The sequence below is a fragment of the Pseudophryne corroboree genome, chromosome 6, assembly GCF_028390025.1.
Source record: "Pseudophryne corroboree isolate aPseCor3 chromosome 6, aPseCor3.hap2, whole genome shotgun sequence".
In the NCBI taxonomy this organism is placed as follows: Eukaryota; Metazoa; Chordata; class Amphibia; order Anura; family Myobatrachidae; genus Pseudophryne; species Pseudophryne corroboree.
In genome coordinates, this window is record NC_086449.1 from 720,060,090 (window position 1) to 720,087,699 (window position 27,610).

At 47.3% G+C, this 27,610-nt stretch overlaps 1 protein-coding gene across 4 annotated transcripts in view; it reads left to right on the forward strand.

Annotated features, from left to right (window-relative positions):
- The window catches only part of CYFIP2 (cytoplasmic FMR1 interacting protein 2), a 147,457-nt gene extending 122,776 nt beyond the window's left edge, over positions 1-24,681 (forward strand). For 3 of the 4 annotated variants that reach the window (XM_063928384.1, XM_063928386.1, XM_063928385.1), the window contains 13 exons: positions 1,719-1,795; positions 1,954-2,062; positions 2,694-2,813; positions 3,810-4,009; positions 7,305-7,392; positions 8,372-8,515; positions 10,210-10,300; positions 10,564-10,694; positions 12,416-12,488; positions 19,068-19,162; positions 19,816-20,084; positions 21,506-21,653; positions 22,111-24,681. In XM_063928384.1, the coding sequence (XP_063784454.1) occupies positions 1,719-1,795; positions 1,954-2,062; positions 2,694-2,813; positions 3,810-4,009; positions 7,305-7,392; positions 8,372-8,515; positions 10,210-10,300; positions 10,564-10,694; positions 12,416-12,488; positions 19,068-19,162; positions 19,816-20,084; positions 21,506-21,653; positions 22,111-22,278 (1,713 nt within the window). In that variant the 3' untranslated portion in view covers positions 22,279-24,681. The remainder of the gene's footprint in view (positions 1-1,718; positions 1,796-1,953; positions 2,063-2,693; positions 2,814-3,809; positions 4,010-7,304; positions 7,393-8,371; positions 8,516-10,209; positions 10,301-10,563; positions 10,695-12,415; positions 12,489-19,067; positions 19,163-19,815; positions 20,085-21,505; positions 21,654-22,110) is intronic. The other variant, XM_063928387.1, reaches the window with a different exon arrangement.
- The last annotated feature ends 2,929 nt before the right edge of the window (positions 24,682-27,610 follow it).

Genomic DNA, 27,610 nt, shown 5'->3' on the forward strand with positions numbered 1-27,610 from the left:
AACAAGAAAACTAGGGACAGTTTTCAACATTCTCTAGCCTGTTACCCCGCGTCTGCCAGACATTTTACAGTAGAGGGTAAAGTGGACACAGCTCTCAGCTTTACCCATCAAACCCTCCTCTCCTCTCAGCCTAACCTCAACCTCCCTCTGCAGCCTAACCCTATCCCTCCTGGCCACAGCCTAGCCCTGACCCTCCTCCCCTCCCAGTATAACCCTAACACCCCGACTAATCCTCCACTCCTCCCAGCCTAACCTCAACTTCCCTCTGCAGCCTAACCCTATCCCTCCTGGTCACAGCCTAGCCCTGACCCTCCTCCCCTCCCAGCCTAACCCTAACACCCTGACTAATCCTCCTCCCCTCCCAGCCTAACCTCAACTTCCCTCTGCAGCCTAACCCTATCCCTCCTGGCCACAGCTTAACCCTGACCCTCCTCCCCTTCCAGCCTAACCCTAACACTGTATCCCCTTCCCCGACTAATCCTCCTCCCCTCCCAGCCTAACCTCAACTTCCCTCTGCAGCCTAACCCTATCCCTCCTGGCCACAGCCTAACCCTGATCCTCCTCCCCTCCCAGCGTAACCCTAACACTGTACCCCCCCCCCCCCTTTCCCCGACTAATCCTCCACCCCTTCCAGCTTAACCACAACCTCCCCCCACAGCCTAACCTTACCCCTCCCGGCCACAGCCTAGCCCTAATGTTGACATTCTGAGAAGGTTGCCATGTTGCCTGTAAACATTTTAACAATGTCGCCATCATAACTGTGGTGTAGATATTGTTATTGTTGACCTTTTGACTACATCCTGGCGAGGATGGGGGTCTAATACCACGCTGGAAGAAAAGATCAGGTGGGGGGGTGGACAGAATTAAAAAGACAATGCAGTGAGAGCTGGGCAGTGTGTCTGACAATGGAGCTGCCAATGTGACTCTGTGATATAAGAGTCATTCTGTCTGTATATTCTGTATATAAATACAACTGCATAGTGCCACTTCTAAAGTACTTTTACAAAATGTTATGTTGTAACAAAGTGGCTGCACCATTGCACAGTGGCTAGTATTGCTACCCTATAGCACTGGCATCATGGGTTCAGTTCCAGCAAGGGCCCTATCTGTGTGGAGCTTGTATGTCTTTCTCTTGTTTCATGTTTCCTCTAGGACCTCCAAATCATACTGGTAGCTTAGTTGGCTCCTGACAAATTCCAGCTGGTCTGTGTTGTAGGGAATTTAGATTGTGAGCTCCAATGTAAAGCTGCGTAGTACGTATGCCCTATATTAATCACTGCTGTAAATAATAATAATAATAATAATAATAACAAATTGGTCATACAGTAGTCTTAGCTGGCATAGCATGGCACAGGGCTGCAGGTGACAAGGTAAAATTTGGGATTTGACCAAAACTCTATATGTAGGGCACAAAAATGGATCCCATGCAGTTCCCCTCCGCATCTGCCAGCGGTGACCATTGGGGCACATGCCCAGTGCGTCTCGGTTACATGTGCATAAACATTAGTCGCTTGCGTCTGATGTTTTACTTGTGTCCCTCTCTGAATCATGCCCAGTGCCTTGTAACGTTCTCTATCAGACTGCCACCTTGTGGACATTATTGATTTGTTTTTATGTCCGCATGTAAACTCTTGTCAGTACTTTTATTAATAATAAAACATATATCAGTTGGCTTCTAAATTCCCTTTTATAACGAATGTTCAATTCTTTTCTTGCAGGTGAATTTGTGCTTTGACCAGTTTGTGTATAAGCTATCTGATCAGATCTTTGCTTATTACAAGGCTATGTCTGGCAGGTATGAACAAACATAAGCTTTCTCATTACAGATGGATTGGATAAGTGTTTTTATTTTTCTTGAAATAGATAATAGGATAAAGGTTTCTTTGATACAAAGAAGAGCTGTATTGGGTCCATATTCCTATAAACACAAGCCTGACTGAGTTCTTGTTGCAGTGTTCTGCTGGATAAACGCTTCCGAGCAGAGTGTAAGAACTATGGCGTGATCATTCCATACCCACCATCCAATCGCTATGAAACACTGCTCAAACAGCGGCACGTCCAGGTCTGTCCTCCTGCTTTTAAGATTTGTTTTTGTTTACTCACTCCTGTACGTGTACTGCCACCGGTGTGTGTTACCTAATGTTGCATTCAGCGGGTAATCACCCCATGCCAGTACTTATGGGAAACAAAACACAAAATGTGACTGCAGCTTGTCTGTCTGATGGCTGAAGTAAGCCTTTCTAGTGCATCCCTCTTAGTGACCGGTTGTTCCTGAGGGGCAGATTTATTAAGCCTGGTGAAGTGATAAAATGGAAGGTTATAATGCACCAGCCAATCAGCTCCTAGCTGTCATTTTTCAAACCCAGCCTGTAACATGGATGTTAGGAGCTGATTGTCTGGTGCATTATCACCTTCCACTTTATCACTTCACCAGACTTAATAAATCTGCCCCTGAGTCTGTAGTCTGTTCATGCTGCATTCACCCAACAGTGATATGTAGCATTGAAATAAAAACAAACAAAATACAAAACAGAGGAAACCCTAAACCTTCACATACAGGAAATCATATTAGCCTATGTTTATTCATTTTGCACTTATTAAATGCTGTTATGAATACTCTAAGATATAGCAATCATTTATGCCAATCCAATGAAGTCCATAAATGTTATCTTTACCTTCCACCTTCCACACAGCTATTGGGCAGATCCATCGACTTGAACAGGTTGATCACTCAGCGGATCTCGGCCGCTATGTACAAATCCTTGGACCAGGCGATCAGTCGCTTTGAGAGTGAGGATCTGACCTCTATTGTGGTGAGTGTGTCCCGCCAACAGTGATACTAGCTGACAGCCGGTAAAGAATCACAAAATGTTAAAAAAAAACCTGCTGCATTATATAGTAGAGCTACAAATAACAAACACACAGAAAAGTTCCAGAAAGTCAGGATCGTTAGAAGAGATTTGTATTTACTTGCAGACCACCTGTCTGTAGGCTTATTTGTGGCAGACATACAGTGGGCATCTCTGACTAAGAGGGAGATGTACTAAGGGGTGGTCTTCTGTTTGCCGGCAGCCGGGCTCCTGACGACCAGCATACTGGCGCCGGAATCCCGTCCGCCGGCATACCGACATCTTTTCTCCCTCTTTGGGGTCCATGACCCCCCTGGAGGGAGAATAGATAGCGTAGCGCGCCACCATGCCCATAGCATGACGAGCGTAGCGAGCCCGCAAGGGGCTCATTTGCGCTCGCCCAGCTGTTGGTATCCCGGCGTCGGGATTCCAGCGCCGGTATGCTGGTCGCCAGCATACCCTACTACACCCGTACTAAGCAGTGATATAAGTGGAGAAGTCAGCCAGTGGAGAAGTTGCCCATGGCAACCAATCAGCATTGACGTAACATTTATCATTTGCATATTATGAAAGTATACAGAGCAGCTCATTGGTTGACATGGGCAACTTCTCCACTGGCTTACTTCTCCACTCTTATCACTGCTTAGTACATCTCCCCCACAGACAGCTGATAACAGAAAACACCAGCTCACATAAAGTCATTCTGTCATAGCTTGGGAACTTGTATCACATAATTTATATCACATCTGCACTAACATGTAATTAACAAATCCATATATGCAATAAAAGAGAGCAAAACAGAGTGAGGACATTTATTAAAACTTTTAGAATACCTTTGAAAATGGAGGCAACTATTTCATGTACTGCAATGGGCAACCCTTTTTTTTCTTTTGCACTACTTTCCTAAATGCCCTCTGTATAGTAACCTGTCTTACTCTTCTGATACTCTCGTTGCCTCAGGAGCTGGAGTGGCTACTTGATATTAACCGCCTCACTCACCGGCTCCTCTGCAAGCACCTGACCCTGGACAGTTTTGACGCCATGTTCCGGGAAGCCAATCACAACGTGTCCGCTCCTTATGGGAGAAATACACTACACGTCTTCTGGGAGCTCAATTTCGACTTCTTGCCCAACTATTGTTACAATGGCTCGACCAACCGGTGAGTTTTCGTCCTGCGTTTCACTTTGAGGGAGACTGAATTAGCAATGAGTTTCCCTCTGAACCTTGCACACTATACAACACTGGCTATCCGTAAGGAAGGTCTCGGTCATTGTTGCCCACACCCCATAGTGGTCGACCTAAAACGAACCAGGTTTTCCTTCCATAATTCCTTGCAGTGTGTGCAAGTGAACCTCGCTCATAACTGACTCTCCCCTTTGTTTACTCATAGGAGGGATGAACATCTTGGTGCTATTCAAATAATAAAAAAAGGAGCACATTTGCACTTTGGCAAAACATGGGCCTAATTCAGACCTGATTGTTCCTCTGCAAATATGCAAAGGTCTGCAGTCAGATAGTCGCTGCCCTGAAAGAGTGAAAACCCACCCTGTGCAAGTGTGCAAATGCATGTGTACGCCGTGCGAAAACTTTGCATCTCAGCAGACAGTTGCAAATCCGTTCGCAACTCATTCACCATCAAATTACTTTCTCATACGTCCTAGAGGATGCTGGGGACCACATCAAGACCATGGGGTATAGGCGGTTCCGCAGGAGCCATGGGCACTCTTAAGACTTTTCAATTGGTGTGAACTGGCTCCTCCCCCTATGCCCCTCCTCCAGACCTCAGTTTTAGAAATGTGCCCAGGCAGACTGGATGCACTCTGAGGAGCTCTACTGAGTTTCTCTGAAAAGACTTATGTTAGGTTTTTTATTTTCAGGGAGATCTGCTGGCAACAGACTCCCTGCTTCGTTGAATCAAAGTCTCTAGATGTGGTTAGAGCTTTCAAAATCTATGTTGCTAGAACGGCTCGTATACGGAAAACAGAGGCCCTGTTTGTCCTGTATGCTCACAACAAAATTGGGTGTCCTGCTTCCAAGCTGACTATTGCACGTTGGATCAGAAATATGATTCAGCAAGCTCATACTACGGCTGGATTGCCGCTACCGACGTCGGTAAAGGCTCACTCCTCTAGGAAGGTGGGCTCATCCTGGGCGGCTGCCCGGGGGGGTCTCGGCATTACAACTGTGCCGAGCAGCTGCTTGGTCAGGGTCAAACACATTTGCAAAGTTCTACAGGTTTGACACCTTGGACGATGAGGACCTAAAGTTTGGTCAATCTGTGCTGCAAGGTCATCCGCACTCTCCCGCCCGTACTGGAGCTTTGGTATAAACCCCATGGTCTTGATGTGGTCCCCAGCATCCTCTAGGACGTATGAGAAAACAGGATTTTAATACCTACCGGTAAATCCTTTTCTCCTAGTCCGTAAAGGATGCTGGGCGCCCGTCCCAGTGCGTACTTTACCTGCAGTTTAATTATTAGAGTTACACAAGTTGTGTTATCTTAGTTCAGCATGTTGCTGCAGTTAGTTCATGCCTGTTGGCGTGTGTTATATTGAATGCCATGTGTGCGGCATGGTTGAGGGTGTGAGTTGGTATGTATCTCACCACTAGTATTAAAGTAAGTCCTTCCCTCGAAATGTCCGTCTCCCTGGGCACCGTTCCTATAACTGAGGTCTGGAGGAGGGGCATAGGGGGAGGAACCAGTTCACACCCATTGAAAAGTCTTAAGAGTGCCCATGGCTCCTGCGGAACCGCCTATACCCCATGGTCTTGATGTGGTCCCCAGCATCCTCTACGGACTAGGAGAAAAGGATTTACCGGTCGGTATTAAAATCCTGTTTTTCCATTCTGTGCTGTGTCTGCGCAGCCCAGGACTTACTCCTACAGTGTGATACAAACCGGGTGGTCGGGTCCGGAGCTGACATCACACACACTCCCAGAAAACGCTGTGTTTTTCCTGACACTCCCAGAAAATGGCCAGTTACCACCCCCAAACGTCACCTTCCTGTCAATCACCTTGCGAGCGCCTAGAGATCTAAATATGCGCTCCATCCTGACGCTGTTTGGCGACGCGCATGCACATTGCGGTGCATACGCATGCGCAGTCATTCGATAATCGCCGCTGTGCGATTTCACACAACAGCGACCAGGTCTGAGTTAGGCCCCATGTTTTAATGCAGGTGGGGAAGACCTAAAAATGTGCAGATTTAGAGCTGGGAGATGAACTCAAAATGGCAGTGTAAAAATAAAGCTGTTCAGCATTTGTGGGCTACAGTACATGCAAAAGCCCCAGCATTATGTATGCAAACGTGTATTGTAACATGGGGCTTAATTCAGACCTGATCGCTCGCTAGGGTTTTTTGCACTGCTGCGAACAGATAGTCGCCGCCCATCGTTGAGTGAATTTTTGCTTTGCAAGTGAGCGAACGCATGTGTAGTAGAGCAGTACAAACAGATTCTGTGCAGTCTCTGAGTAGCCCAGGACTTACTCAGCCGCTGCGATCACTTCAGCCTGTCCAGGACCGGAATTGACGCCAGGAACCCTTCCTGCAAAAACGCTTGGACACGCCTACGTTTTTCCAACCACTCCCAGGAAATGGTCAGTTGCCACCCACAAACGCCCTCTTCCTGTCAATCTACTTGCGATCGCCCGCGCGAATGGATCCTTCGCACAAACCCATCGCTTTGCAACTGTGCGACGCGCCTGCGTATTGCGGTGCATACGCATGCGCAGTTCTGACCTGATCACAGCACTGCAAAAAACGCTATCGCGCGATCAGGTCTCAATTACCCCCATGGTTTGTCCACTGTGATCCTTAAATGTGCTTTTCTCCCAACTGTAAGTCAGACCTGATGGCTGTTGTGTGAAATCGCAAAGCGGGCAATTATCAAGTGACGTATGGATCGTAATGCGCAGGCCAAACTGAAAAAATCCTCCGCCTTTTTTGAGCGCTAGGCGCACGCAGATTGACAGGAAGCGAACGTTTGGGGTTGGTAACTGCCCGTTTTCTGGGAGTGTCAGGAAAAACGCAGGTGTTCCCAAACGTTTTCAGGGAGGTTGTATGATGTCAGCTCCCGCCCGATCAGCCTGTTTGTATTGCACTGTAGGAGTAGGTCCTGGGCTACGCACAGACTGCACAGACTGGAAAAATCATTAGATGGTGAGTGAGTTGCAAACAGATTTGCAGCTGACCGGCATTTGCAAAGCTTTTTGCGCGGCGTACGCAGACTTGCACAGGGCTAATTTTCACTCTCTCTTGGTGGCGACTATCCGATCGCAAACCTCTGCAAATTCGCAGAGGTGCGATCAGGTGTGAATTAGGCCCTAATTCATGCATTCTGCAAAGTACATTAACTGATCTGTGCTGTGTTTGTCTGCTCATTTATTTAGTTCAGTTCATTTATCTCATCTGGTATTTTTCATTGTATTTTTACCAATGTAACATTTTTGGCAGGTTTGTCCGTACAGCAATCCCTTTCACCCAGGAGCCACAGAGGGACAAGCCAGCAAATGTTCAGCCATATTATCTGTATGGGTCAAAGGTCAGTGAGGAGTGAATAAAGGGGGGACAATAATTAATAACAGTGGGATAATGGGCGAGGAGGATGACCAGGGATGGAATAGAAATAAGAAATCCGTAGGTCATGTAGTCCATGTAGTCCTCAAGATTTCGACACTGAGATGTATGTCCCACTTTTCCAAATTCTGCTGGTTAGTTGAACAGGAAAGCAGAACTCACGGTAAATGTGATCTGGGCCCTCATTCGGAGTTGATCGCTAGCTGCTTTCGGTCGCAATGCGGCGATTAGTTGAAAAACGGCACTTCTGCGCATGCGTACGGGCCGCAGTACGCATGCGCGAAGTACTTTCACACAAAACTATGTAGTTTTACACAAGGTCGGGCGACGCTTTTCTGTCGCTCTGTTGATCGTAGTGTGATTGACAGGAAGTGGGTGTTTCTCGGTGGTAACTGGCTGTTTTCTGGGAGTGTGCAAAAAAAACGCAGGCGTGACAGGTAAAAACGCAGGCGTGCCTGGGGAAACGGGGGAGTGGCTGGCCAAACGAAGGGAGTGTTTGTGACGTCAAAGCAGGAACTAAACTGACTGAAGTGATCGCAAGGTAGGAGTAGGTCTAGAGCTGCTCAGAAACTGCATGAAAATTTTTATTAGCAGTTCTGCTAATCTTTCGTTCGCACTTCTGCTAAGCTAAGATACACTCCCAGAGGGCGGCGGCCTAGCGTGTGCACTGCTGCTAAAAGCAGCTAGCGAGTGATCAACTCTGAATGAGGGCCATGGTTCCCAGGAGGAGAGGCACTGTTGTGACGCTAGTCAGTAATTGGTTAACTGATACTAAAATTACACTGGGGATGGCACATTCCTGTTACCAGTGTAGTTACATAAGCTACTGCTATGGAAGGGGAGTTAGAATTAAAATAAGACATTACTGATTCATCTGTGTTTTCGGTTTAAATTATTTTCAAACCATTTTAATTTTTCTTATTTCCTCGGAACGTGGCCCGCAGCCCCTCAATATTGCCTACAGTCACATATACAGCTCATACCGCAACTTTGTGGGTCCACCCCACTTCAAGACCATCTGCCGCTTGCTGGGTTATCAGGGTATCGCCGTGGTGATGGAGGAACTGCTGAAAATCGTCAAGAGCTTGGTAAGAGGGAATAATATGGAGGGGGAAGGGTCTTCTCACACACAGGGCTGGCAGCAGAAATCTTGGGGCCCAGTACACTGATGACTCTGCACCCCCCCCCCCCCCCTTTGACATCAGACCCACACATCCCTCCATGCGTGTGCCAATACATGTATTGACAGATATTTGACACTGTAATACCATAATTGTGCATATACAGGGAGCTGTACAATTTGGGGGTCAATGGGCGCTTACGCACAGTACGCCAGGTAAAGCCCCTTACACACATTACACCAGGAACAGCCCATTATATACATTATGCCAGGAACAGCCACTTACACACATTACGCCAGGTACAGCCCATTATACACATTACGCCAGGTACAGCCCATTATACACATTACGTCAGGGCAGGCGCGAGTGGATGTGCTGCTTCTCCACCATCTGTGCACTCCTCCTACCCCCCCGCCCGCACACACCACCCTGGCAGGCACCTTACCTCCCAGACCTCCCCCCCCGCAATCCCCCACATACTGATTGTGGCGCTCCATTGGCAGCAGCACTCTGGCAGGCACCTCACCTCCCAATGCACCTCCACTCCACCCTGATACATATTGATTGTGGACAGATACAGATAAAGACAGCACTCACAGTCTACAATCTGTCCCCTTCACAGTCCTTGTAGTCCTGCCGCTCCTGTAGGTTGGCGCCACAGCAGAGGCAAGGATGGGAGGATGCAGCGTCGTGCGCAGCATCAATGCACACAGGAACAATCATCCGGAGTTCCGGACAGCTGACCTGGGGGGTCGCTGTAGTAGTACAAATACCTACTACATAGCGGGCGGCGCGATGCCGCAGTATATGTCGTGGCATCCATCCATGCTGCAGCTGCCGCAATGCTACAGCCGGACCTTGGGGCTCTGGATGGGTATCCTCTGTCGCCGAGCCAGCTCACACATTGGGGAGGCAGATGTTGTTCAGGGCAGTGAAAATTATAAAAGGGAATGATTGGATCATTGGGCACAATGAATGAATATGTAGTACAAGGTTGCACATAGGGCCTAATTCAGAGTTGATCACAGCAGCAAATTTGTTAGCAGTTGGGCAAAACCATGTGCACTGCAGGAGGGGGGGAGGGGGGGGGCAGATGTAACATGTGCAGAGAGAGTTAGATTTGGGTGGGGTGTGTTCAATCTGAAATCTAAATTGCAGTGTAAAAATAAAGCAGCCAGTATTTACCCTGCACAGAAACAAAATAACCCACCCAAATCTAACTCTCTCTGCACATATTTTATCTGCCCCACCTGCAGTGCACATGGTTTTGCCCAACTGCTAACAAATTTGCTGCTGCGATCAACTCAGAATTACCCCCATATACACTGAACTACTCTCTTTTAAAAGAAGAGATATTTTTGAGCAAGTGGTCCCATACAGTTGTGTATTGCTGGCCACAGACATGTACATCTAGAAGAAGAGTTTGGTAGCTTCTGGCCAAATTGGCTTATCACGGCTGTATTGAATGTTATTAGACAGGAAGGAAAAAAAATCTGGTCAGCTGTTGACCCCGATTCCCCTAGTTTAACCAAGAAGGACACCTAGCTATCTGATCACTCTGTCTGACCCTTGTCCAGTTTGGTCCTTAACCCCATCCCAGCTTTGTACAGTGTGTGCACAGTCTGAGACATGTTCACCATTCTGGGTCTTGTCTTCCACAGCTTCAGGGAACGATACTGCAGTATGTGAAGACTCTTATTGAGGTCATGCCAAAAATCTGTCGTCTGCCTCGGCATGAGTACGGATCTCCAGGTAATGTACACGATCAACCATGCGTTTCGCTCTAAGTAGACTTTAGCAGACCGGAGCCAACACCATACTTATTCTTCTAATATTGTAAAGTACACCCAGTCCATTGTATCTCTATTCATATTGAGTTGATAGGACTGAACTTTTTCTCTCTTTGCTCTCCCTTTATACCTGCCCTCTTCACCATATTAGCTGAGGAATCTAAGAAGTGAAGGAGCAGAGTGTAGTGGGGACTCGCTTACTGTTCCATTTGTGATCACTTTCAGGGATCCTAGAGTTCTTCCACCACCAGCTAAAGGACATCATTGAGTATGCCGAGCTAAAGACGGATGTGTTCCAGAGCCTGCGGGAAGTAGGGAACGCAGTGCTCTTCTGTCTGCTCATCGAACAGGCTCTGGTAAGAATGTTCTATCTAATAAACAATAAATCCATTTGTGGAATATCTATATATCTCTCCTATATAATTGCCCAGATCTGTCACTCTGTGACTGTGTGGCTAACGGTAGGTGGAGTCACAGTCACAGAGCTAAGCCAATAGGAGGAGGAGGATGGCTCCCCTCAGTCAGTCAGCGCCGCTACTGTATGTATGGCGCTCTGTCTCCTGCTCCCGCCTCCTCCTCTCTCTCCCCGGCTCCATCTCCCCCTCCCCGGCCGGCGGTGACTCCCAGGCTGAGACGGAGAGAGGCCGCCCGGCGCCCAGCCGCGGTCAGTCTCACTGCCGCCGCTTGGCGCCCGCCGCTCCCTGGAAATCCGCGGTCAGCTCTCAGCCACAGGCCGTCCGTCACCACTGCCCTCAGCCCGTGGACAGCTCTCACTGCTGCTGCGAGCAGCCATCACCGCTCTCCACAGCGGCATAGCTAAGGGGGAGTTAGCGCTTGGTACCCGGGTACAATTGCCAGACCGCGTCTCACATACAAACGGTGGGGGGAGAGTCATGGCAGCGATTCACACATTACATACTGTATATATACATACATACACTGCGCTTCTCCACTACATACATACACTGCACAAATTACATACAGTATATATATATATATGTATGTATGTATGCATACATACATATACACTGCACACATTGCATACATACACGCACTGATGCACACCATCCATATATATACTTACATACATACATCATACATTTCATTACTACACACCATACATACACTGCACATCATACCTCCTCCATCCGCGGCACCCCCACACCAGCTCCTCCCCAACCCGCGGTACCTGCGAACCTCCTACCCCACCAGCGACACCCTCTCACCCGTCTATCCCCTACCCGCGCTACCCCTGCAACCGTCCCTTCCCCACCCATGACACTCCTGCACCCTGCCCTCCTTCACCTGCGGTGGCTCTGGACTCCCAACCACGGCACACCTGCACGCGACCCTCCCCCACCCGCGGTGGCTCTGGACTCCCACCCACGGCACACCCGCACGCGGCCCTCCCCCATCTGCCTCTCCACCACCCCTGCAGCACCCCCGCAACCGCCCCACCACCACCCGCAGCACTCCCGGACCTCATCCGCGTCTCCACCGCGCCCGCCACTTCCCCAACCACAGCACCTACTAGGTGATTCATCAGGCCCCTCCATGAGCTGTTAACGCCGTCACAAGAGGCTACGGCCCCTTAACCCGTGCAATATTTAACCACTCACAGAATTATGATAGGAGGTAATACTCCGTATAATCTAAATATTGCATGGCCCAAGGGCGTGCAAGGGTTAAGGGGGTGTAGCCCCTTGCGACGGTGTGAAGAGCGCCCACAGGGCGCGATAAGTCACCTAGTATATATATATATATACACACAATTATTTATGTCATTATGTTGTGTACTTCAAAGCTTGGGGTTTTGTTTTTTTCAGGTAATTATCTGTATCACAGTGCAGTGTGATTTGTGGGGAAATCTCTTGTCTGTAGATTGCTGGGTGTTGTGGTAATTGCATGCTGGCAGCTTCCTGTTTCATTATGCGTTATCACCACAAGTCACCATTTCCAGCTTAACTTTGTTTTATGTTATTCTCTGCCTTGTTTTATCTTATTCTCTATCTTTTCTGTATGTTCACACAGTCTGTATGTATGTCTGCCTTACTCTCTCTCTTCTTCCCTGTTCTAGTCCCAAGAGGAGGTGTGTGATCTCCTTCATGCCGCACCCTTCCAGAATATATTACCACGTGTCTACATCAAAGGTAAACTTTGGGGAACACATGGGGCCTGGTCCTGAGTTGGGCGCAGTCGCAGCCCTCTGTGCTTCTTTTGTGGCAATTGTGCCTACGACTTTATGCTAATACCACTACAATGCCCTTTCCTGGTGTACATCCGTGTGTCCCATTGTGCAAGGACTGGGACACCCACTGTCAGCGTCTGTAGATGCTTGATTGGTCTTTAGATGCCACCATCACTCACATCAGCCCTGTGGCAGATGCAGTTTCTCAGTCTGGGTATGGCCTCCTTTGTGAGTGGTTCATCATCCTTGTATGCAGCTTCTTTCAGCATCAGACCTATGACACTCCTATAAAACGTTACATCTTGCATCTCTTTAGCCACCTCGCTGTTACCTCCCAGGAACGCCCCTCACATTTCTGCTACCACGCATCTAAATTTGTACGGACAAAATCGTGATGCATGGACACTGTTACTTATATCCATGCGCAGACAAAAAACATTGCTCCACTGCGTCTGACATCGCCACTGCGTCTGACTCAAAATCATGCCCATAGACTGGAAAATACAGGGATTAAATTACTATCTATTAACGGGAAGACAAGCCTAGAATATACTGGGATGAATGATGGGTGCTGGAACCGGCATGTTAAGCAGGGGCGGGCTGATAGCATTTGGCTTGGGAAGAAAACACAAGCGAGTCACCTGACAGTTGTAGCAGCAGCAGGAAAAATAAGATTTTAAACCTACCGGTAAATCTATTCCTCCTAGTCCGTAGAGGATGCTGGGGACTCCGTAAGGACCATGGGGTATAGACGGGCTCCGCAGGAGTTAAGGCACCTAAAAAGAACTTTGACTATGGGTGTGCACTGGCTCCTCCCTCTATGCCCCTCCTCCAGACCTCAGTTAGAGAACTGTGCCCAGAGGAGATGGACAATACAAGGCAGGATTTAGCAATCCAAGGGCAAGATTCATACCAGCCCACACCAATCATACCATGTAACCTGGAACATACATAACCAGTTAACAGTATGAACAAAACTACAGTAACGGTCCCAGACCGATGTCAACTGTAACATAACCCTTATGTAAGCAACAACTCTACGGACTAGGAGAAATAGATTTACCGGTAGGTTTAAAATCTTATTTTCTCTTACGTCCTAGAGGATGCTGGGGGACTCCGTAAGGACCATGGGGTTTATACCAAAGCATCCAATCGGGCGGGAGAGTGCGTATGACTCTGCAGCACCGACTGAGCAAACGCTAGGTCCTCATCAGCCAGGGTATCAAACTTGTAGAATTTAGCAAAAGTGTTTGACCCCGACCAAGTCGCCGCTCAGCAAAGTTGTAAAGCCGAGACGCCTCGGGCAGCCGCCCAAGAAGAGCCCACCTTCCTAGTGGAATGGGCCTTAACAGAATTTGGTACCGGCAATCCAGCCGTAGAGTGAGCCTGCTGAATCGTATTACAGATCCAGCGAGCAATAGTCTGCTTCGAAGCAGGAGCGCCAATCTTATTGGCCGCATACAGGATAAACAGAGCCTCTGTTTTCCTAATTCTAGCCGTCCTGGCTACATAAATTTTTAAGGCCCTGACTACGTCCAGGGATCTGGAATCCTCCAGGTCACTTGTAGCCACAGGCACCACAATAGGTTGATTCATATGGAACGAAGAAACCACTTTAGGCAAAAATTGCGGACGTGTCCTCAATTCAGCTCGATCCACATGAAAAATCAAGTAAGGGCTCTTGTGTGACAAAGCCGCCAATTCTGACACTCGCCTTGCTGATGCTAAGGCCAACAACATGACCACCTTCCAGGTAAGAAATTTCAACTCAACCTTGTTGAGCGGTTCAAACCAGTGTGATTTTAGGAACTGCAACACCACGTTCAGGTCCCATGGTGCCACTGGAGGCACAAAAGGGGGCTGGATGTGCAGCACTCCCTTTACAAACGTCTGGACTTCTGGAAGAGAAGCCAATTCCTTCTGAAAGAAAATCGAGAGGGCCGAAATCTGTACCTTAACAGAGCCTAATTTCAGGCCCATATCCACTCCTGTCTGTAGGAAGTGGAGAAGACGACCCAGATGAAAATCTTCCGTAGGTGCATTCTTGGTCTCACACCAAGACACATACTTTCGCCAGATACGGTGATAATGTTTTATCGTCACCTCCTTCCTAGCCTTTATTAACGTAGGGATGACCTCTTCCGGAATCCCCTTTTTCGCTAGGATTCGGCGTTCAACCGCCATGCTGTCAAACGTAACCGCGGTAAGTCTTGAAATACACAGGGCCCCTGCTGCAACAGGTCTTCCCTCAGAGGAAGAGGCCAGGGATCTCCTGTGAGCATCACTTGTAGATCCGAGTACCAGGCCCTTCGAGGCCAGTCTGGGACAACGAGTATCGTTCGTACTCTTCTTCGTCTTATGATCCTCAACACTTTTGTGATGAGAGGAAGAGGAGGAAACACGTAGACCGATTTGAACACCCACGGTGTTACCAGAGCGTCCACTGCTATTGCCTGAGGGTCCCGAGACCTGGCGCAGTACCTCTGAAGTTTTTTGTTGAGGCGTGACGCCATCATGTCTATTTGAGGAGTTCCCCAAAGACGTGTTACTTCTGCAAAGACTTCTTGATGAAGTCCCCACTCTCCTGGATGGAGATCGTGTCTGCTGAGGAAGTCTGCTTCCCAGTTGTCCACTCCCGGAATGAAGACAGCTGACAGAGCGCTTATGTGATTTTCCACCCAGTGAAGGATCCTTGTGGCTTCCGCCATCGCGACTCTGCTTTTTGTCCCGCCTTGGCGGTTCACTTGAGCCACTGCTGTGACATTGTCTGATTGAATCAGAACCGATAGGTCTCGAAGAAAACTCTCCGCTTGTCGAAGGCCGTTGTAAATGGCCCTGAGTTCCAACACATTGATGTGTAGACAGGACTCCTGGTCTGACCAAAGACCCTGAAAATGTTTTCCCTGTGTGACCGCTCCCCATCCTCGGAGGCTCGCGTCCGTGGTAAACAGGATCCAATCCTGAATTCCGAACCTGCGACCCTCCAGGAGGTGAGCACTTTGCAACCACCACAGGAGGGACACTCTGGTCCCTGGGGACAGAGTTATTTTCCGATGTAAGTGCAGATGGGACCCGGACCACTTGTCCAGAAGGTCCCATTGAAAAGTCCTTGCATGTAACCTGCCGAAGGGAATGGCCTCGTAGGCCGCCACCATTTTCCCCAGAACTCGAGTGCATTGGTGAACTGACACCCATTTCGGTTTTAGCAGGTCTCTGACCATGTTCTGTATGTCTTGGGCTTTCTCTATTGGGAGGAAGACCTTCATTTGTTCCGTATCCAGTATCATACCTAGGAACGGTAGTCGAGTTGTCGGAATCAACTGTGACTTCGGTAGATTTAGAATCCAACCGTGTTGCTGGAGCACTCTCAACGAGAGCGCCACACTGTTCAGCAATTTCTCCCTTGATCTCGCTTTTATCAGGAGATCGTCCAAGTATGGGATAATTGTGACTCCATGCTTGCGCAGGACCACCATTATTTCCGCCATTATCTTGGTGAAAATCCTCGGGGCCGTGGAGAGTCCAAACGGCAACGTCTGAAATTGGTAATGACAATCCTGTACAGCGAATCTCAGGTATTCCTGATGGGGGGCATATATGGGGACATGAAGGTACGCATCCTTTATGTCCAGAGACACCATAAACTCCCCCTCCTCCATGTTGGCTATTATCGCTCTGAGAGATTCCATTTTGAATTTGAATCTTTTTATGTACAGGTTTAGGGATTTCAGATTCAAAATAGGTCTGACCGAACCGTCCGGTTTCGGGACCACAAATAGGGTTGAGTAGTAACCACTTCCCTGCTGGTGCAGGGGAACCTTGATTAACACTTGCTGTATACACAGCGTTTGAATTGCAGCTAACACTACATCCCTTTCCAATGTGGAAGCTGGTAGGGCCGATTTGAAAAATCGGCGCGGGGGCAGCTCCTCGAATTCCAATTTGTAACCCTGGGAAACTATTTCCACCACCCAGGGATTCAGCTCCGAACTGACCCAGGCCTGACTGAAAAGTCGAAGACGTGCCCCCACCGGTGCGGACTCCCTCAGGGGAGCCCCAGCGTCATGCTGTGGGTTTTGGAGCAGCCGGGGAGGACTTTGGTTCCTGGGCACCTGCCGAAGCAGGTGCTCTCTTGCCTCTGCCCTTACCTCTAGCGAGGAAAGAGGATCCCCGACCTCTTTTGGACTTGTGCGACCGAAAGGACTGCATCTGATAGGGTGTTACTTTCTTTTGCTGTTGGGGTATATAAGGTAAAAAATTTGATTTACCTGCTGTGGCTGTGGAAACCAGGTCCGTCAGCCCATCCCCAAACAATACATCACCGTTGTAGGGTAGTACTTCCATATGTTTCTTGGAATCCGCATCACCCGTCCATTGGCGAGTCCATAAGGATCTTCTCGCTGAGACAGACATGGCATTGGCCCTAGAAGCTAGCAATCCAATGTCCCTTTGAGCATCCCTCATAAACAAGACTGCGTCTTTAATATGGGCTAGAGTTAGGAATATAGTATCCTTATCCATATTATCAAATTGATCTGTCAGCTCATCTGTCCAAGCTGCAATTGCGCTACACACCCATGCCGACGCAATTGTCGGTCTTAGCACAACACCCGTATGAGAATAAATAGACTTTAAGGTAGTTTCTTGCCTGCGATCTGCAGGGTCCTTAAGGGCCGCTGTGTCAGGAGACGGTAGCGCCACTTTCTTGGACAAGCGCGTCAGGGCTTTGTCCACAGTGGGGGGTGATTCCCAAATCTCCCTGTCCTGCTTAGGGAAAGGGTATGCCATATAAATTCTTTTGGGGATCTGCGGTCTCTTATCCGGAGTCTCCCAAGCTTTTCCAAAGAATTCATTTAATTCATGAGAAGTGGGAAAGTTAATAATCTGTTTCTTTTCCTTAAACATGTGTACCCTTGTGTCGGGGACAGAGGGTTCATCCACAATATGCGACACATCCCTTATTGCCACAATCATACACTGAATGGTTTTAGTCACCATAGGGTGCAATTTTACTTCGTCATAGTCGACACTGGAATCAGAATCCGTGTCGGTAGTAGTGTCTTGTGTTAAGGGACGCTTTTGAGACCCCGACGGGCCCTGTGAGTCGGTCCAATCTGAGGATTGACCCCCTGATGTCCCCCCTAAATCAGCCTTATCAAGCTTTTTATGTAAAGATGCCACACTTGCATTCAACATATGCCACATGTCCATCCAATCTGGAGTCGGCACAACCGACGGGGACACACCACTCATTTGCTCCACCTCCTCCTTGGAAAAGCCTTCCGCTTCAGACATGTCGACACCACGTACCGACACCCCACACACACAGGGATTAACCTATAAGGGGACAAAACCCCAACCAGGCCCTTAGGAGAGACAGAGAGAGAGTATGCCAGCACACACCCAGCGCTTAATAACACTGGAAAAATATGACCAGATAGCGCTTTTATATATATATATATATATATATATATATATATATATATATAAAATGACCAGATTCCCACTCACTGCTCTCAAAATGCCCCCCTCCTCTTTTTTCCAGCCTGAATGTTCAGCAGGGGAGAGACCAGGGAGCCAGCGTTTTTCTCATGCAGCTTCTGTGGAGAAAATGGCGCTGGTTAGTGCTGGGGATCAAGCTCCGCCCACCCGACGGCGGGCTTCGGTCCCGGTGATTTTTTTATAGAAAATGGCGGGGGATCGTAGAATTACTGCCCAGCAGCCTAATCTACCTTGTCAGTGCCCAAATGTGAGGTTTATTGCTGCCCAGGGTGCACCCCCCTTCACCCTTCAGTGCTGCTCTGTGTGTGTGAATGGGAGCAATGGCGCGCAGCTTACCGCTGCGCGCCTTACCTCATGAAGATCTGATGTCTTCTGCCGCCTATGATGTCTTCTGCCTTCTCATACTCACCCGGCTTCTATCTTCGGCATCTGTGAGGAGGACGGCGGCGCGGCTCCGGGACGAACCCCACGTGAGACCTGTGTTCCGACTCCCTCTGGAGCTAATGGTGTCCAGTAGCCTTAGAAGCAGTGCCCAACTTGACAAGCCAGCTCTGCTTCTCTCTCCTCGGTCCCACGATGCAGGGAGCCTGTTGCCAACAGGACTCCCTGAAAATAAAAAACCTAACAAAATTCTTCTTCAACAGAAAACTCTGGAGAGCTCTCTGCAGTGCACCCATTCTCCTCTGGGCACAAGATCTAACTGAGGTCTGGATGAGGGGCATAGAGGGAGGAGCCAGTGCACACCCATAGTCAAAGTTCTTTTTAGGTGCCCTATCTCCTGCGGAGCCCGTCTATACCCCATGGTCCTTACGGAGTCCCCAGCATCCTCTAGGACGTAAGAGAAATAGGTGTTGCTTAAACATCCAGTTTGCCTACTGCGGCACATACAGCCAATAAATGACAGTATATGAAAAAATATTGTTTAAAAGAGCTGTAACCAGACTCCACCTTCTTTATTGGTTACAACGTTCCATTTTGTACCTCTCCAACTAACAGACTGTCATAGAGTTATATTTACACTTGGTGTTTTGCCACTTAGAGGGGGAACGCCTGGAGGTGAGGATGAAACGACTTGAGGCCAAATACGCTCCGCTCCATCTAGTCCCTTTAATAGAGAGGCTGGGCACGCCACAGGTACGGACCTAGAAATAAGTGATCTACTGTGGGTTATAAGTAGACTTGCCGTAACGGATGATCTGACTGAATGTGATTTATTGTGCATTATTTCTGGGAGGGTTCAGTAATGAACAGGGCACTGAGTTTGTAGTACTCCCCTCGTGGGTACTTCATCCACTAGTGGGCTAATTAGACAATTACTGACCCTTCAGCTCTATGGGATATTAATGTTCTCCCTGAGCTTGGCTTAGGACACCTGCCCTATGGTGTGACAGGTATACCGGCCCCGTAACACTCCCCACCTGCCAGAGATTGATGTGATATGCTGTGTATTTGTGCTGAATTATTATATATCGGACAGTGAGTCAGTCATTCTCATTTATTGGGTTTAATTAGATTTGATTTATTTGATAATGTTACATGGGGTCATTTATAAAAGGTGTATTGTCATTTGTTTGTGTGTCCTGGACCTGTCTCTGAGGAGGACACTGATCGTTCAGTCTGAAAATGTGATTAGAGCGTAAATAGCAATAGCAACAGTGCCCCCAATAAATCTGTGCAATCCTACTGTCTCAGAATCATTTATACTCTAATACATGTGTTTCTGCACGTCATGGTGCTCTTACGTATGAGACATTTGAGCAGCTAACGATCTTTGTATTGCATTTTAGAGATATGCTCATTCACATGTTTTCGTACAGCAAATTGCCATTGCCCGGGAGGGAGACCTCCTGACCAAAGAGCGGCTGTGCTGTGGTCTCTCCATGTTTGAGGTCATCCTGACTCGGATCCGCAGCTACCTGCAAGACCCCATCTGGCGTGGGCCACCCCCCACTAACGGAGTAATGCATGTGGATGAATGTGTGGAGTTCCACCGTCTCTGGAGTGCCATGCAGTTTGTCTACTGTATTCCCGTGGGGACCAATGAATTTACAGCAGAGTGAGTGCAATTCATCATACTGACTCACTAGTAGGAGGTGACATTCAGATGTAAGGCAAGAGATACTGTATCCAAACCCAAAACACGTAGCAACCATCTGCCTTGTATAGGTAGGGTACAGGATCCTCGGGTCTTAATACCGACCACGGCATCTCAGCTGTTTTAAATGCTGACAGGGAAGCCTAATCTCCGTCCTCCTAACCCTCCCTCCCCGCAGCCTAATCCTAACCCTAGGTTCCCACAGCCTAATCCTAACCCTCCTTCCCCGCAGCCTAATCCTAACCCTCCCTCCCCGCAGCCTAATCCTAACCCTCCCTCCCCGCAGCCTAATCCTAACCCTCCCTCCCCGCAACCTAATCCTAACCCTAGGTTCCTGCAGCCTAATCCTAACCCTCCCTCCCCGCAGCCTAATCCTAACCCTAGGTTCCCGCAGCCTAATCCTAACCTTCCCTCCCCGCAGCCTAAACCTAACCCTAGATTCCCGCAGCCTAATCCTAACCCTCCCTCCCCGCAGCCTAAACCTAACCCTAGGTTCCCGCAGCCTAAACCTAACCCTAGGTTCCCGCAGCCTAATCCTAACCCTAGGTTCCCGCAGGCTAATCCTAACCCTCCCTCCACGCAGCCTAAACCTAACCCTAGGTTCCCACAGCCTAACCCTAACCCTCCCCCCGCATCCTAAACCTAACCTTCCCGGGATATTTACGTTCGGGATCCTGATTGTCGGGACGCTGGCTCCGGTATTCTTACAGGTGATGGGATTCCAGCGCTGGCATTCTGACTGGCAGGATAACGGGAGCCAGGATCCCAACTACATGCTCTACACCTCATATCCATTGCACAAGGAAGCATCTATATAATAATTGTACAAGATTGTCCCAACGCAGACTTGCGGAGTGGGAGCATGTCTGACTCAGGCCAGCTAGTCCCCCACACCCTGACACCACTTACAGCTTCCACTGCGGGGGAACGGAGAGAAGGCACCACAGGAAATGCAGCTGAGGGTGGAGGAGAGAACGGACCCCTCCACCTTGCAAATATACTAGTTATGTATTTAGAAGAAAGATTTGATCTGTTGTAATGCTACAATTGCCACTTTGTGAACAGAATAATCATTTATACCAGTGTGCTCTGTTATTATCCATTATCTCATCCTGCATTTTATTATGTTGGTCAAGAAAAGTGATTATAGTTGATAGGTGGCTATAATATTAAACCAGTGGGGATGTGTCTGCAGTTCCATAGTATGTAGTAGTATATACTATTTCTGGGCCTCATAACCCTAACATTATAGCTATGCTGCTCAGACACTTTTGGAAATGCTACAATTATTTTTTACTACTTTGCTCTTTTTATTTTTTATTTTTGATTATCAATAATTATATTACACCCGTCTCCCTCTGCCCTCGTGCTCCCTTCTGCAGACAGTGTTTTGGGGATGGATTAAATTGGGCAGGCTGCGCCATCATCGTGCTCCTGGGTCAGCAGCGCCGGTTCGATCTATTTGACTTCTGCTATCACCTTCTGAAAGTGCAGAGACAGGACGGGAAGGATGAAATTATAAAGAATGTGGTGAGTGCGGCCTTTTCTGGCCAATCAGAGCAGAGCATTTCCATCATTACGGAATATTCTTTACTCTCCATATATACAGAGCCACACCACCCACTCTTAGTCACTTTATGGCACCACCCAGTGTGATGAGACTGATAGGAGTTAGTTTAAAACAAATGAAATCTAGTTTTAAAATAATCCTATGTATTAAAATTCTAACACTGCTCCTCACCTCTATGGGTGGAAAATCAAGTGTCTTGCGCACCGACGGCCACTAGATGGCGCCTGACAGAGCAATTCAAGTGTTCCTCCGTTCGGGTGCACACAACCTTACTGTTATGTTGTTCCATCATTTTGAGGGGCTGATAACTAGTAAGTAAATATTTACGAGCTCCTTAAAGTTCTAGATTCCTCTGCTATGCATAATACAGGCTCCTACGTGTTCTTACACCCCTTACTCTGTCTCTGATTCGTATAGCCCCTGAAGAAGATGGCAGATCGAATTCGAAAGTATCAAATCCTGAACAATGAGATATTTGCTGTTCTCAACAAATACATGAAATCCGTAGAGAGCGACAGTTCTACGGTGGAACATGTCCGATGCTTCCAGCCTCCCATCCACCAGTCATTGGCCACCACCTGCTGAGGAAACTGAAACAACTGGAAAAACTCAAGACAATTCAGACAAATTCCGTAATGTTGTGGTGCATGATCGTCCTGTTTTCACCGTACACCTCCGTGACACTATGGAAACAGCAGGACTGTACAAGGATGTAGCCATGTCAGAGGGTGTAGACTGACCTGCACTCCTGCCGGGATCTGGCTGCGGTGATACATTACTAATGATGACATCACCACCAGTGTTTGCTAAAGTCTGGTGATGAGAGTGCAGTATCAATGGTTTTATACTGATCTGAACCAACTTTTAAGTATTTTTTTGATCTAATAACACAGACATTAGCCCAGGGCTGGTGTGTAGCCACAGATTTGTTCTATCGACCTATTTATTGTGACTCTGTACAGTGTTGTGGTAATCTCATCTGCTTGGAGAATGTTGGGTCGTGTTATCTAATTATACATGTGACCTATCAGCTCTGCTTACTAGTGTGGACAGGAAGCCGACCAAATGTGTCCCCTGACTGCTGTTCATACAGCTCATGCGCTGGGCCTGATTTAGAGGTGGACGCTACTTCATTCGCGACTACGCAGCAGGACTGAGAATTTATGGTTAGGCTGCAGCCAATGTCGTTTACTGCATCTCTAATCCGTCGCTTGCGTACAAAGACATCTGAGCATCCGTGTCTCTGCTAAGAATGTCCGTCGGAAACTGCTTAGAAAGTCGCCGGGGCAAGTGAAACTGTGTACAGAGATGCAGTGTCGGACTGTGACATGCCTACAACTGACTAGCCCCACACCCCTCCCCGCAACCCACTGTTGCCTCCAATAAAAGCACACTGACTGCCAATCACTCTGCGTCCATATTCTCACTACAACCGCCATCTGTAAACCATTGCGACGTGTGCCCAGGGCGCATGCACAGTACAAAACCATCGCCATAGCATCCACCTGTCAATCAGGCCCTGTATCGCTAGTTTTTTTTTCTCATTATAACAGATTTGTATACATGTACTGTGGCAACATTTTGAACTGTTTTTATCGTTTTTTTTCCTTATATGTTTTAGCAACAACAAAAAAAACATCATGTTAAATTATTTTGCTTCTTTTTTTTTTTGCCAGTGAATAAAAAAAATAAAATTCTGGTACATAGATCCCTGACTGATGGTATCTACACCACCACGCATTTTATTGATGCAGTGTTCTTTTACCTAAAACAGAGTGCTTACCAGATAGGAAGTGGTTATGTGGTTGACATTACTGCGGCTGAAAAGCATTATGCCGACGGAAGAATGCCGACAGGGTTGTAATGTTATTTAAAGCATTCTGTGTCGGCATTATTACTTTGAACGTAATTCTTTCCGGTCATATTTAAAGTTAGAATGCAGACACAGTTAAAAATCTTTGATTAACATTTCAACCGTGTCAGCATTCTCCTGTCAGCATAATGCTATGTGACTGTCAGCAATAATGTTGAACACGCATATGAGCTATCAATTTGTCCTGGTATACACTAGAAACAGGCCTTACATATTTGTGTCACGTAAATCGTTTAGAAAGAATTCTGTAGAATATACAGGTTGAGTCTCCCTTATCCAAAATGCTTGGGACCAGAGGTATTTTGGATATGGGATTTTTCCGTATTTTGGAATAATTAGATACCATAATGATATATCATGGTGATGGGACCTAAGTCTAAGCACAGAATGCCTTTATGTTTCATATACACCTAATACACACAGCCTGAAGGTCATTTTAGCCAATATTTTTAATAACTTTGTGCGTTAAACAAAGTGTGTGTATATTCACAAAATTCAGTTATGTTTCATATATACCTTATACACACAGCCTGAAGGTCATTTAATACAATATTTTTAATAACTTTGTGTATAAAACAAAGTTTGTGTACATTGAGCCATCAGAAAACAAAGTTTTCACTATCTCACTCAAAAGATTCCGTATTTCGGAATATTCCGTATTTCGGAATATTTGGATATGGGATACTCAACCTGTATAATATTGTGGAATATATTAATAGGTCAAGTTTTTTTATTGATTGAATGAGTTCTTGCATGTGTTACATTATAGCTATTCTTTAGTAATTAAGCATTGTCCACTGGTCCAATCAAAGCTCATTATTGACAGGCAGCAATGGGTTCAAGGTAACACCTATATTAGTATATACAGTGGCTTACACAAGTATTCATCACCACTAAAGGTGAAAACATTTGTATGTATTACAAATGACACACGGATTGTTCCAGACAGTATTTTTATTGCAAGGCAGTAGATTCTTACAGTAAATTTTCAAACTCATGATTCATTATTTTTCTGCAGATTTTCTTTTTTAAAATGAAAAATTATGCTTGCATGAGTATTCAGCCCCTGTGCTGTGGAAGCTCCAAGTTTATACAGATTAAATATATTACCTGTATTGTGTGAGTTTTCATTATTCTAATCCAGTGATGGGGAACCTTTGGCTCTCCAGCTGTTGTTGAACTACACATCCCAGCATGGCCAAATAGCAAAACTGTAGCAGAGCATGCTGGGATATGTAGTTCAACAACAGCTGGAGTGCCAAAGGTTCCCCATCACTGTTCTAATCAAAGGAAATAGTTTTGACAGGTAACCAATTGAGTGAGTATAAATCAACTTATACTTTAATAGAAAAGTAACAAACAAGAGTAATACTCAACTTTTCCCTAAAGCTGTCTACACACTGGGACAATGTGTCCCCAGCTAATATGTTGTCCCTAAGGGCTGACATATCAGATCCTGGGTACACATTGACTAATGCAGTGAAGTTTGAGAGTGACAGATCACTCCTTCCTTTATTACCGATCCTCAAGGCACACTAACAGTCCAGGTTTTAGTGATAGCTATGCCTGATCGCAGATGGTTAAATCAAAATAACTTATGTACTATTTAAGCCACCTGTGCTCAAGCATGGCAATCCTTAAAACCTGGACTGTTGGTGTGCCTTGAGGACCGCAGTTGGGAACCCCTGTATTAGAGGCTGAAGCTCTTTGTCTCAGTCTTGCATTGTATACCATAAACTGGGCTTTGCTGCCTGATATTAAACCACATTAAGATATACCAGTCACTTGCTAGTACCAGTGCGTATCTCATGCACATACTCAGTAATCTCTTTTATATTTATAACCAAGACACAATGTCTGAAGATGCACCATCAGTTTCACTGTTGGATCACTTGTGAGGAAATGGAAGCTGGATCGTACCACCTAGGCAGGGATGCCGAGAGCGGCCATGGGCCTGGGTAGTGAGGTGGGCGTGACCACAGAGAAGCCAGCTACCACTTTGAAGAATCCAGAATTCAGTAGGTATCTAAATTCAGGAGATAGGATAAAAACCTTCTAATCTTAGCTCTTAGGGCAATGCCACCACATGTGGCACATGTACAGTAGCGCTGTGCATATCATTTTTAGCTCTTGTTATTTGTTTCTATTGTATTTCTGATACATCTAGCTGGAGATGTATTACATCTTGGAGATATAAAGTGGAGAACTTGTCCATAGCAACTATCAGCTTCTGCACTTTACAGGCAGTGCTAGGAAACTGACAGAAGCGGATTGTTGCTATGGGCAACTTCTCATTTATTCTCTCCAAGTGTCGATAACTAATGTGACCGTCAGTGGCCTATCTATCTGCCTCCTCACTGATGTCAAGTCTGGCTGTCACACTCACTCATCAGCCCAGCAACCCCCAGCACTGATCTATTGCACCTGATGCCCACCTCTTTACCTGATCCAGCTTCAGGGAATGCTCTTCCCCAGTCTCTCCTCTCCCCATTGCAGCTTTAATCAGCAGACAGACACTCGGCTTCAATTATTTGGCACAAGTTATATTTGCTCCCGGCTCCTCACACTGGCCCTTTAATGCATAGGCACACTAGGCAGCTGCTCCCATAATTCTAGGGGCCTTCAAGCAGGGGTGTGTGGTCTTCACACAATCAAAGTGGCGAAGCACATTCTCTACCTATTTCCTATCCAGACAGCGAATGGCTGTCAGCATGCTGATTGGTGGATGGTTGAAGCTATCCACCAATCAGAGTGCTGACAGACATTCACTGTATGGAAGCATGTGGAGAGATTGCACTGGAGTGGCAAGTTATTTTTTTTATTGGTTCCTGTAAATTGGTGTGTAGGGGCCCCTGTGCATTGCATGGCCCAAGGCGTACAATGGTGTTAATGATGGACCTTCCTGCACAATCAGACTGCCTAGTTTATCCTGCTGTTTCCTCACCCCCCTCCTGCCCTAAACTTCCCGGACTCAGCAGTGGCACAATTTCTGTGGCCTGTGTTACCATAGTGCAGATTCTGACCTCCTGTCCCCCAGGGGCTGTTTTAAGATTGTGCATTATTGTGCTGCCCTGCACTGCCCATACCTCTCCATTCATTGCTACAGCCCAGTGGTTCCCAAACTCTTTTGAGTCACGGCGCCCTAGAGTATCAGAATTGTTTTCACGGCACCCCTAGGCCAAAAGTTTCTTATTGAGAAATTTATAAAGAAATATTATATTAAGTAAATTGTGTTTATATGTCATCCTTCGATTCAATTATCTGGTGAGGGACAGGATTTGCTTCTGTGTGTCCACATATTTTATGATTAGAAGCCATCGTCACTGGTTTTGCCTACTACATTGACCATAAATAATTAGAATTGGTTCTGGACCACCAACCCAGGGTACCCCTGCAAGTGTCCCAAGGCACCCCAGGGAGCCACGGCACACAGTTTGAGAACCACTGCTATAGCCTATAAGCCTATAATATTATTACAGCAATGAATTGTAAACAATGTACAGTTATTTAAGGGCAGACGTGAAGCCTTTGATGGGACCAGTTTATTCTCCTTTGCCTAAGTCTGGAGGGCCCCAAGAGTTTTATGCCTAGGGTCTGGCCCTGGTGACTGGAGCGAGTATCAGGTGGGGTGCTGATCACTTGTCATAGAATAGAACCCCTTTGGTAAAGAAAAGTGGATTACTGCAAAAACTCAGAAACCTTCTGGGGCAAATTTTCAAAATCTGGTACCGTTTTGTAATTGTAGACAGCTGGCAATTACACATTATATGGACACTAGATGTAAAGGCGACCCATACATAACCAAGCATTATAGGCAGTACGAGATCCCGGCGGTCAGGAGACAGACGCCGGGAGCCCGGCAGCTGGTATCCCGGCGGCAAGCTGCGCTCGCCACTCTTCAGGCTCGGAGGCGACCCTCCAGGTGGCGGCATGGACCACCACCTAAGAAGGGGGAAACCAGTCGGCGGTCAGGATTCCGACCGCCGGTATTTCAGCTGGTGTCGGGATTCCGGCGTCGGTATCCTGACCACCGGGATCCCGACA